General features: G+C 43.3%; 2 protein-coding genes across 2 annotated transcripts; both read right to left on the bottom strand.

Annotated features, from left to right (window-relative positions):
* Nucleotides 1-557: 557 nt before the first annotated feature.
* On the bottom strand, nucleotides 558-8,191 carry LOC144037518 (uncharacterized). The gene is made up of 2 exons (XM_077549054.1): nucleotides 7,705-8,191; nucleotides 558-1,276 (listed from the first exon to the last, which is right to left on the bottom strand). Exons 1-2 carry the CDS (start codon nucleotides 8,189-8,191, stop codon nucleotides 1,239-1,241), a joined length of 525 nt encoding a protein of 174 aa, XP_077405180.1. The 3' UTR covers nucleotides 558-1,238.
* A 709-nt stretch (nucleotides 8,192-8,900) lies between these two features.
* stmn1a (stathmin 1a) lies at nucleotides 8,901-11,673 on the bottom strand. Its single transcript, XM_077549505.1, has 5 exons — nucleotides 11,522-11,673; nucleotides 10,369-10,409; nucleotides 10,117-10,289; nucleotides 9,656-9,847; nucleotides 8,901-9,582 (listed from the first exon to the last, which is right to left on the bottom strand). Exons 2-5 carry the CDS (start codon nucleotides 10,382-10,384, stop codon nucleotides 9,505-9,507), a joined length of 459 nt encoding a protein of 152 aa, XP_077405631.1. The 5' UTR covers nucleotides 10,385-10,409; nucleotides 11,522-11,673; the 3' UTR covers nucleotides 8,901-9,504.
* Nucleotides 11,674-12,449: the final 776 nt, after the last annotated feature.

Raw genomic sequence — 12,449 nt, 5'->3', positions numbered from 1 at the left:
ATAAAGTACAACTGTCTAACCCGCACTCCTGCCGTGGTTCTCCTGCCTCCCTGCATTTCGGGTCCTCTACGCCTCACCTCGACAGACACCACGCCGCTCCGTGACACAACCGTGACAGAATGATCCCACCATAAACGGACCCAGCGGATCAAGAGGCAGGTACCGTTCCTGTTTTGGCGGTGCGCATGCAGCGCCCGCTTCCAGTTTCCAGCGGCGCATGGGGAGCGCCCGTGGCCAGTTCTGGCGGCGCTCGTGCAGCGCTTGTTGCTGATGTTTCTGGCGGCGCTCGTGTAGCGTCCGTGGCCAGTGTTTCCGGCGGCGCTGATGGCAGCGCCCGTGCCGATGTTTCTGGCGGCGCTCGCGGAGCGCACGTTGCCAGTGTTTCCGGCGGCGCTGATGGCAGCGCCCTTGCCGATGTTTCTGGTGGCGCTCGCGTAGCGCACGTTGCCAGTGTTTCCGGCGGCGCTGGTTGAGCGCCCGTTGCCAGTTTTGGCGGCCCCCGTACAGCGCCCGCTTCCAGTTCCGGCGGCGTACGTCCTGCGCTGCAGCCCCTGGCATCATCGCCTGAGCCGCTGCAGCCCCTGGCATCATCGCCTGTGCCGCTGCAGCCCCTGGCATCATCGCCTGTGCCGCTGCAGCCCCTGGCATCATTTGCCTGTGCCGCTGCAGCCCCTGGCATCATCGCCTGTGCCGCTGCAGCCCCTGGCATCATCGCCTGTGCCGCTGCAGTCCCTGGACTCTACGCCGGAGCCTTCATCCGGGTCCCACTACAGACGGTGACTTTGTTTAGGACGTCTGGGATCCGTCCCTTAAGGGGGGGGTACTGTCATGTCTGGGTAGAGCTGGCTTTGGTTGAGGGCCCCGATTGGTCCTGAGTGGATGCCTGCCCTTCCGCAGGCTGACCAATCCGGGCCCTCAGCCACTTGTGCCTGGCCCCAGGTGTGACTAATCCCCTAATTAGTGTGGGTGCATTTAATTCCCGGGTGGTGATCAGTCCCTTGTGGGATCATTGCCATTTGTTACGGTCACACCCGGAGTTTGTTTTGTCTTTTTGGTTTTGTGTTGTACAAATAAAGTACAACTGTCTAACCCGCACTCCTGCCGTGGTTCTCCTGCCTCCCTGCATTTCGGGTCCTCTACGCCTCACCTCGACAGACACCACGCCGCTCCGTGACACAACCGTGACAACTTCTCCGTCTTCTTCTTCTCGTGGTGTCGTTAGCACTTCTGTTGTGGTGTCACAGGTGTATTCTGTATCCTTTGTCATCTTTTTCGCCTGGTAATAAAGACAAAACCCAAGGTTAACGCTCAGATTTTTAGATATCTATCTTAAGTTATGGAAAAATAGTCAGATCAACCATGTTTCTCATTTTAGTAAAACTTACATTATTTTCGGCCAATACGTTGATTTTAACAGCTGATAACTAGTCATTTTGTATGGTTGTCCTGTAACCAAAATCACTTAAATTCTTACATCATTAATTATGGCATTGTACTGCCAAACACATTGCTCTTATGTATTCCATGTTTTCTATTATTCACGATATACCTTTGGTGGTACCAGGCACTAAGAACTAAAGAAAAAGTATGGTGTAACATTTTCTTTTCCACTTCTTATACAACGCCACTCATGATGGCATGCATTGTATAAGCTTGTAATGATCGTGGCACGATCAAAAGAGGAGAAAACAATAGGATGCAGAACTTAAATACAGTACAGTATTTTGTAATAACTAACCGTAATGAAAACGTAGGGAGCACGTTAGCTTCTTCTCTCTTTTTTCCCCCCATTTGATGCCGTCATCCTACGGAAGCGTAGAGCTGCCAATGTGGAGTAAACATTTTTGGCTGGTGAGTATGTTCGAACATACTCGCAAATGCGTTGTAACATACTCGCAAATGCGTTGTAACATACTCGCAAATGCGTTGTAACATACTCGCAAATACGTTGTAACATACTCGCAAATACGTTCGAACATACTCGCAAATACGTTCGAACATACTCGCAAATATGTTCGAACATACTCGCAAATATGTTTGAACGTACTTGTAGGCTACATGCTACAAAGTTAGTTCCCATAATGCCACGTATTATTTGTGCATGCCTGTTTTTTTAGGCATTTGGGCCACATTACCAATTCGTTGGAAAATTAAGTAGAAAAAAACATTCTTTATTCGTAACTTTACGATTTATTATAAAGTCTGCAGTGCATGATTTAGGGTCGACATTTTTCGACCCATAATGCAATGGGGTATTTGCGCACACGCAACTTTACTTCATCGAGGTAACGAGTGGACAGGAGCCTCACAGACAATGAGAAATAAGTAAAATAATAAGTAAACATAGTTAATTCCTCATTTTTCTGGCTTTATTATGTCTGCATTGCATTATTTTCAACTTGTTGAAACGTAGGCTATGGCAAATGCAGTAGTTATTGTCATGGCCAGCAACAAACCACCTGGCGAAGCAAGACAGGAAAAAAACACTTATGGCAAAATAACCGATTCTCAGCAACGTACACATCACGCTAAAATAACCCATTGACAGGCAACCTATTGTCAGAGGTGGGTAGTAACGAGTTACATTAACTCTGTTACATTTACTTGAGTAGCTTTTTGAAAAAAAAAACTTCTTAGAGTAGTTTTACCAAACAATACTTTTTACTTTTACTTGAGTAGATGTGTGAAGAAGGAACGCTACTCTTACTCCGCTATATTGGGTTACACTAGAGTCGTTACCCGCCACCCCATTCATACATTAGATTTGCCGTATTTACACGTAAACGCTCTGCTTGTCTGATTGTGTGGGATCATTTCCGCGGACACATTGCTTAGGCTATACACAGGAAATGCGGCCCTGGTTTCAGACTGGCAGGCACGAGAACACGATAGACTCACATCATCTTTCAGTTGAGTCTTTCGGGTTCTCACGCCTGCTAGTCCTCAACCTGTCTGTCGACAGCAGTGATATGAATATATTGCCTACATATACGATACGATACGATACGATACAATACGATACGATACGATACGATACGATATACTTTTATTTTCCCCGTGGGGAACTTTTTCCTGGACTCCGTCCAGCTGCAGTTTACAGTAAAGAGAAAACAACAGAATAGAAAGAGATAAAATTCAAATTAAATAAATAAGAAGTGCAGCAATAAGTAGAAGACTTTCCAGAAGTCTTCACAGAATAGTACATGTGTATAGAGTACATACATGAGGACTGCACACACCCATATACACGCACACACTCCTATATATATATATACACATGAGTATGTACAGCACGGTTGCATATATTACACACACACAACATTGCACCATATATCTTATTGCACTGGGTTAATGTCGGTTGTTAAGCAGTTTGATGGATGTCGGCAGGAATGAGTTCTTGTAGCGGTTCAGCCTGGTTTTGGGGGCCCTGAATCTCCTGCCGGAAGGCAGTAGCTGGAACTCATGATGCAGAATGTGAGTCGGGTTAGTAATAATTTTCTGTGCCAGTCTGGTGACGGACCGCTCATAAAGCATCTGTAGGGAAGGATGATTCCTGACCCCCATGATCTTCATGGCAGTCCGCACCAGACCGGCAATCTGTGACCTTGACTGCACAGTCAGGTTGCCGTACCAGGCCGCAATGCCGTATCTGATGATACAGTGATACCTCAGCTCACGAACTTAATTGGTTCCGAGAAAGTGTGTGTGAGGCGAAAAGTTCGTCTTCCAAACATTTATTTCCCATAGGAAACCATTAAAATGAGAATAATCCGTTCTCAGGTCCCCATAAAACATAATTTTCTACTAAATAAGCCTTAAAACTACACAAAATATACCTTATTTTATGTATAATAAATGTGCTATTGTATTGTAATTAAAGAAATAGACTGTACTGTATAATAAAGTCGTTTTATTTGCCTTTGTGATGGTAGTTGATGGCTTGATGGAATGGAGTGGGAGGAGGAGGGAGGGAGGGAGTTACTGTTTGGAAGGAGAGTCACCTTCCATAAGGACTGTAGGTAACTCAACCTCCGGTGTGGCTTCTCTTCTTTGCTTTTTAGGAGACTCTTTATCCTTTGTGCTGACTAAAAACCTCTTAATTGACACCTGTTGCTTTCTGAGTTGTAAGGTCTTACGAAACTGAGGCATCACATTATCATTCACCATGTTGATGATTCTCATAGCCACAGTCTTTTCTGAATGGTACTGCTCGATAAAAGCCTGCACATCACTCCACTTAGTTAACATGGTCTTGATGCTCTCACTTGATGCTGCAGCCTTCTCCTCCTCCTCGTCCTCACATGACAACTCCTGAATGGCTTCCTTCTGCTTGTCCTCTTGAAGGCGAAACAAATCCTCTGTGTTGAGGACCTCATTATGGCCAGCAACAAGCTCCTCGACGTCATCTGCATCCACTTGGAGTCCCATGTTCTGTCCCATGGAAACAATGTTGTTCACAACAACAGAGTCTTGAGGATCAAATCCTTCAAAGTCCCTCTCAAGGATGCATGCGGGCCACAACTTCTTCCATGCTGCTTTCAAGGTTCGAAAGGTAACATCATGCCAAGCCTTTTCTATCAGTTGAACACAATGATACACATTGAAATGGTCCTTCCAATAATCCCTAAGGGATAGGTCGGTGTCATTGGTCACGCGAAAGCACCGAGTAAATAAAGCCTTAGTGTAAAGCTTCTTAAAGCTTGCGATCACTTGCTGGTCCATGGGCTGCAGGAGGGGGGTTGTGTTGGGAGGGAGGAATTTGGCCTTGATGAATTCAAGATCACCTTGAAGTTCCTCCTTCAAACTTGGTGGATGCGCTGGGGCATTGTCAAGGAGAAGAAGACACTTGACAGGGAGTCCTTTCTCCTCGAGATATTTCCTCGCTGAAGGAGCGAAAACATCATGCATCCAGTCCATAAACAGGAGACGAGTAAGTAACTTTGGTGTTGGACTTCCACATTACAGGAAGCTTGGATTTAACCACCTGTTTTTTCTTGAAGGCCCTTGGGTTTTCTGAGTGATAAACCAACATCGGTTTTATCTTACAGTCGCCACTGGCATTGGCGCACAGCAGGAGGGTTAGCCTATCTTTCATAGGCTTATGCCCAGGGACGGACTTCTCTTCCTGTGTAATGAAAGTCCGGTTAGGCATCTTTTTCCAAAAAAGGCCGGTTTCATCAGCATTAAACACTTGATGAGGAACGTAGCCTTCTTCTAACACAATCTTGAGGAATGATTCCTTGTAAGCTTTGGCAGCTTTATCGTCAGAACTGGCTGCCTCACCATGACGAATGACACAATGAATACCTGTACGACGCTTAAAGTTCTCGAACCATCCGTGGCTAGCCTTGAAATCATCAATGGATGACGAATTTCCAGGTTGCCTCTTGATGATATCCGAGTGAAGTTGCCGTGCTTTCTCGGCGATAATACCCTCACTCACACTGTCCCCTGCTAGCTGCTTTTCATTAATCCAAATCAACAGAAGTTTTTCAACCTCTTCTATTGCCTGAGACCGTTGCTTGGACAACACAGAAACACCCTTAGCCACACACGCACCCTTAATAGCTTCCTTGTTCTTAAGGATGGTAGCAATGGTAGACTTAGCATACTGGTACTGGGACGCTAAGTCACACAAACGCGCACCTCGTTCGTGTTTTTCGATGATCTCCTTCTTCTGCTCGACCGTAATTTTCTTTAAGGTCTTCTTAGGCTTAACACTAGCCTGTGGTTGGGTCTTTTTCAGTCCCATGATAGCAAAAGTACACTCCAAAATGGTCCAAAATGTCTACCAAACACAAACCATGTCCGCACTCAAAGAAAGGCGGTGATGAACTAGGACGCCGTGAGCGTGCGTCAGCTTCTCGTGATTTCTCATGTCACGTGATTTGGTTCGTCCGCCGAAAACTAGTTCGTCAGCTGAGACTATATGCTCGCAAATTTAATGTTCGTGAGGCGAAAAGTTCGTGAGCTGAAGCGTTCGTCAGCTGAGGTATCACTGTACTTTCCAATGCAGCCCGGTAGAACAACAGCATGATCCTCTGCTCCACTCCATAGACCCTAAGTCTGCATAGGAAATAAAGACGCTGTTGGAGTTTGGAGCAGAGACTCCCTCCAGCTGAGTATGTTGTCGATGTGGACCCCTAGATACCTGTATGAACCCACCTGATGTGGTTGTTTTTAATGACGACTGGCCTGTGGTCACCAACAGTTTTTGGATCAAATATCACCTCCTCTGTCTTCCCCACATTGAGCACAAGATGATTCCGGTCACATCACTGGACACATTTCTCTATTTCTGAGAAATAGTCCAGTGGGCTACCGCAGGCCTGCAGCAAGCTGACGATAGCTGTGTCATCAGAGAACTTAATGATAAAGTTCTCTGGGTGTGATGTCACACAATCATTTGTGTACAACGTGAAGAGGACCGGGGAGCTGACGCAGCCCTGTGGGGCGTCCGTGCTTATCAATCTGGGTTCCGAGAGGGAGCTGTTGACCTTGACTTGCTGTGTGCGCTGTGTCAGGAAGGAGTGATACCACCTCGGTTGTACGGGTTCACATTCATCTCCTTCAATTTACCCAAAAGCAGGTGCGGCTGCATTGTGTTGAACGCTGAGCTAAAGTCAACGAACAACACACGTGCATAAGTTTTCGGGCCGTCTAGGTGTTTGCTGACCAGATGTGTGATGCTGTTGATAGCATCGTCAGTGCCGCGACCCCGCTTGTAGGCAAACTGAAGGGAGTCTAAGTGTGCATCCACCTCCCCCCTGAGCCGAGTCACCATCAGCCTCTCGAAACACTTCATGACAATGGAAGTTAGAGCCACAGGCCTGAAGTCATTATTGACCACAGGACATTGTTTTTTAGGGAACCGGGGTGATTACTGATTTTTCCAGAGACTGGGAATGGAGTGTGAGTCCACAGATCTCTGGAAGATGGGCTGCCATGCCGCTGTGAGCTCCTCTGCACAGGATTTTAGCAGAAGGGCAGATATCCCATCCGGTCCTGAGGCCTTTTATGTGCAGACAGACCTAAAAGCAGATTGGACGTCATGGGGATGAATCACCAGCCTTGAGTCCTGCTCATTCACTGAAATGGACCTCAGGACCTTCCCACATTCAGAGGAGAAGTTCTGGGTTTCGAATCTTAAATAAAAGTCAAGCCCTTGCCTTCTGGAGGTCATTTAGGGTGCTGAGACCTTTTTGAGCAGGAGTCAAGTTGGTGATCCTCCTCATGGTGTCCCACATTTTCTTGGAGTTGTTAGCAGCAAAGTGTTGTTCTATAGTCTCTTTGTGCTTCCTTTTTGCTTTTTTAAGCATGTGTTTGAGTTCTTTTTGAACCAGTTTGAGCTGGGCTCTGTCCTGGTTCTTAAATGCCCTTTTTTTGCGGTTAAAACAGTCTTTAATCTCTTTAGTATTATACGGTTTGTTGTTGGGGTAAACAGTTATTTCCTTTGTTGGTATGATGTTGTCCACACAGAATTGAATATAGTCAGTTACAGTCACAACAGCAGTATCCACATCCAGCCCATGAAAGGTATTCCACTCCGTGCATAGGAAACATCCTTTAAGGGTCTCAATGCTGTCATGAGACCAGATTTTACCAGTCTTTCTCTGTGGTTTGCTACGTTTGAGAGCTGTTTTGTAGGTTGGGATGAGGTGAATTGTGTTGTGGTCTGAGTTGGAGGGGGGGGGCTCTACTCACATATGCGTTCTTCACGTTCCCAAAGCATTTGTCCAGGACTCTGTCTCCCCTTGTTCCACATTTTACATACTGATGAAAACTCGGGAGAGACAGCTCCAATTTGCAGTGGTTGAGGTCTCCTAAGATGAAAACCGGGGGCCTCCGGGCACCGTCGCAGTTGTTGTTGAACGCAGTCGGAGATGAAGGCGGCAGCGCTGGCGGCGTTACCGCTGGGCGGAACGTACACGGCGCAGAGGAAAATGTTTCCAAACTCCCTCGGCAGGTAACCCGGCCTCAGACTCAAGCAGAGAAGCTCCACGTCGGGGGTGCAGGTGATCTGCCGCACCGCGTAATTCCGACACCAGTTGTCGTTAATGTAAATACAGACGCCCCCACCTCTGCTTTTTCCCGACGCCTCAGTCCTGTCGGCGCGAATGAGTGAGAATCCCTCGATTTCACACAAAGAGTCTGGGATGTCGCTGTGGAGCCATGTCTCCGTGAACACCATGGCGCAGGCGTCCCGGTGCTCGCGGCATATATATACTGTATATATATATAAAGTGAAAAGGGAAATAGCATTAGACTATTAATAGCAGGAAATAAACATAGCCTGTCAGATATAAATCAACAAATAATATATTAATAATAATACATTAGGGCATGTATAAAGTATAAACACCAAATTAATCTCTACAAATTATTTTAAGAACACCTTTGTGGCCGAGCTATATAAAAAATAACATTGATTTACTGATTAGCCATCATAATCAAGTCCGTCAGCAATACGATATAAATGCTATCAACAAATAATATATTAATACATTAGGCATGTATAAAGTACAGACACCAAATTAATCTCTACAAATTATTTTAAGACCACCTTTGTGGCCGAGCTATATAAAAGATAAAAACATTGATTTACTGATTAGCCATCATCAAGTCCGTCAGCAATACCAATCAGCCAAAAGAGGGCGGCAGAGGGGGATTGGGTGCGTTGTCGTAGAGACTTATTTTGAATTGTTTTTTTCATATTAAAGTAATTTGGCAGTGCTTTGCATTTAGCCTACTATCTTTTCCATTTTAGGAATTTATAGAACCCCTCCCTTCGGAAACTGGGTAGAGTAGGCGCTCTACAAGAGAAGTTCAATGAACACAGTAGCATAGAAAAAAGAAGTTTGTGAAGAAAGGAAGAGAAAATAAACAGAATAAGGAATAAATCAGTGAAAATAGTATATTTCAAAAGTGTGACGTTAACAGATTACATGCAGGTGGTAAATATTTACTTGTCAACAGTCTTTTTGTTTATAATACAACTAGAAAAGTCACTCATACAGTTGAAATGTTGAGAAGTATTGCTCATTAACTTCTCACAATTAATGCATTTGGTACTAATGAAAGCATAAATGTACATGCTTCATACAGTAAGACACTTTTAGATGAACAGCAAAATAAAGCAATATCTCCATGTGCAACAAAATGGCACCCAGCTTTGTGAAACAAATTGTGTCTTCTTCAGAACTTGTGCTACATATTTGACCTTTCATAATGAAAAGTAAACAACAGAAACTTAAAGACCTTTTCAAAACTACATGGAATGATAAGGTTGCAAGGTATGCAAGCATGTTAAACACATTTCATTACTAACGGTGTTGAGGTTGGTAGCCACACAATAAGCACAAGAACACTTCTAGCTTGAGGATTAAAAAAAAATTTCAAGTGGGAAATGCACACAAATACACCGGTTAACATCAATAACAACAAAAAAGAAAGGTAAAACACAAAAATTACATCGCATTCACATTAATTTTCATCCACTCTAATTCAGTCTTCTGGAGTATCTTCTTCCAAGTTGGTTTGATTGGTTTCTTTATTTTTTCGCACGTCTTCCAATTTTTTGTCCTGTCAAGAGAAAACAAAATTAATTCCAACACCGTAGTGGCAAAACATCACTTGAATAAAGCATGATAATTACTTTCTCCTTGAATTTTTCATTCATTGCTGCCATCATTGCTGTGCGTTTGTCTTTGTTGGCTTCCATTTTTTGATTGAGTTTCTCCTCAGCCATTTTGCTGAAATTGTTGTTCTCCTCCATAGCTTTCTGCAGCACTTCTTTTTCATGCTCACGTTTTTCTGCTAAATGCTTCAAAACCTCAGCTTCATGATTCTGGAAAAGAAAAACAGAAATGTTATTCCTATATCATTATTCTCATGGAGAATCGTCACTGTCCTATGAAAAACATGTATGTCCTTTTTTGGGATGTCTGCGTTCAGTTTAATCCCATAAACGTAAAAATTTACACAAATTGTGTTTTTCACAGAACAGCGGTGAAATGGAACGTTGGAATACATTTTAATAAATATTTTTGTTTCCAATTTTTGGACACATGCCCTGACAAACTACTTCAACAACTAAATGAAGCAAACAATTTCTACCCTGCGTCTTTCTTCTGCCGCATCCAGCTTCCTCTGAATTTCCTCCAGTGAGACATCCTTTTTCTTTGGGGGTGCCAAGGGGAAGTCACCCTTAGTGTCTGGGGTAGGAACACCAAGGATAACCTCAAAGGCCTGGCCAGAGGCCCGCTTGTCAAGTTCCTTGACCTGAATATCTATAGAGAAGTGTACAATAAAATCAGCAAATCAAAACAATTCAGTGTTATTATGAATAAGAATAACAGACATATTCACCTTTGGGGGCTGCCATCTAGAAATGATGCTCGTTGATTTACCTTAAAAGGAGCAAATGTGTTGTGATTCATTAATTTGACTATACAAAACAGCAAATCTTAGAAACTAAGCTCAGTGACGACACCCCATGGCCTTTTACAAAACTGCAACCAACCACCGCCCATCCTAAAAAAAAATAAAAAAACGTTTTGGCGTCAACAATCGTCCACATTGAGTCCTATTTCACTCAATTTTGCTAAGATTTCGTTGATGTAAATAAGCAAATATTTAAACAGCATCTTGCATGGATAAATGATAATGAGAGTTCTCAATGGATTGGGTCACTGAGGAGATGCGAACGATAAAATATTACATATTTACGCATTTGAGAAAGATTGTCAACTCAGGGAAATAAGTGGAGTGGAATGGTGAATTTTATATAGCAACAGTTTCCTGTGATGAAATTATGTAATTATATGAGGGATACTTTCATGATAGGTCGCACATTAACGTTACGAATGCTCACACTAATACTGTTTAAAACAACAACAACAAATGTGATCGTATTCATATATCCACACATCAATGCATGACCTAATTACAAAGGGGTTGGGTGAATGACGCCATGCAATACTGTTTGACGATCCTTGTTATATTACTCCATTATGTGCATTTACTGTTTTTGGTGTGGCATGAACAACAATGTTGGGTGTTATCTACAACCCCCACCCCCTCCCACCTCGGTAGCACAGGCATGACAATCCCCATCAAACAAAGACGCCCTGACTGCCGCTGCTCAGACCAGCAGCAAACAAAGACGCACTCACATCAGGTCACGGATAAACAAGTTATTGACGTCCCAGTGGCGAAAGCGTCGCTTAAATGAAGCACACAACCATTGGCGAAACATACATGCGCAAACTGACCGTTCAATGTAAAGCAAATTTGTTTTTATCATAACGACTAACAATCCCGTCGCTCCCAAAATGCCGACATACGTAAAACATTACATTAATGATACATCGCTCATATAACAGTGGAATAATCTACAGACAATCGATTCAGAACGAAACGGCAAAATAAAATGTTTGCCTTACAGTGCAAATAGGCAATAAGCATGATTTCGGCATCATCCTTTCAAACATCATGAAATCAGTTAAACGCATATACTTACAAATGTGTCCCGCACACAGTGACAAATGTGATTTGTATCACACCCACTTTGCACCTGAACGATTCTTGCACACTAACCGCACGAGTATGGCACTGGCAGCGCGCAAATAAATACTGTATGTTACAGCCAATGTCGTCATACTGGTTGCACAGCCATTGGCTGATTCGATTCGTGGTGTGCATACACTGGAAAGGGGGGTGGTGTGGGGACTCATTTGAATTGACTTCATTTAATTGAACATGATGATTAAAATGCGGTAAACTGACATGTTCCCATCTTCTCTTCACACAACGACACATAAAACAAAGGATTCCTGTTAATTTTACAATTAAAAATGATAATTCCTCAATTTGTATATTAATTGACAGTACTGTAGTATAAATTTTAAATGATTAAAACACATAAGATTGTATGTCTTCAGAATACAATAGTGATAGTATTAAATTGATTTTGTTGTCAATATTTTTATTGCGCTTGTAAAAAAAAACAGCCTATATGTAAAAATACCATAATATGCAAAAACATCACGCTGCCTTAAGTGCAATATAGATGAGCCAATATATTTGAAATTGTAAAGATTGTTTAAGAAATTCCTTTAACATGACTTTTGAAAGTGAGTGGACCTACGGAGCGCCTCTGGTGCCAGGGTATGATTTTGCTAATCTGTACCCACAGTTTAGAAAACTGTACCCACAGTTTAGCAAATTGCATTCTGTAGTATACACATGGTCGTACATCTGTAACGGTAACTTTAATTTTGATGTTCTATTGTTAATGGTGTTAGTGTTGTAGTGAGTTTTGTGAATCCCTTGACTGTCATGAAGTGGTTTCTCATATACGCCCCCCATTATAGCAAATGTACGGAAAGTTAATATTTCTATTGTTTGTGGGCGTCTATATACCACTAATACTGCGCCTGCAATGCATG

The sequence above is a fragment of the Vanacampus margaritifer genome, chromosome 17, assembly GCF_051991255.1.
Source record: "Vanacampus margaritifer isolate UIUO_Vmar chromosome 17, RoL_Vmar_1.0, whole genome shotgun sequence".
Classification (NCBI taxonomy): Eukaryota; Metazoa; Chordata; class Actinopteri; order Syngnathiformes; family Syngnathidae; genus Vanacampus; species Vanacampus margaritifer.
This window is presented reverse-complemented; position numbering and strand designations above follow the sequence as displayed.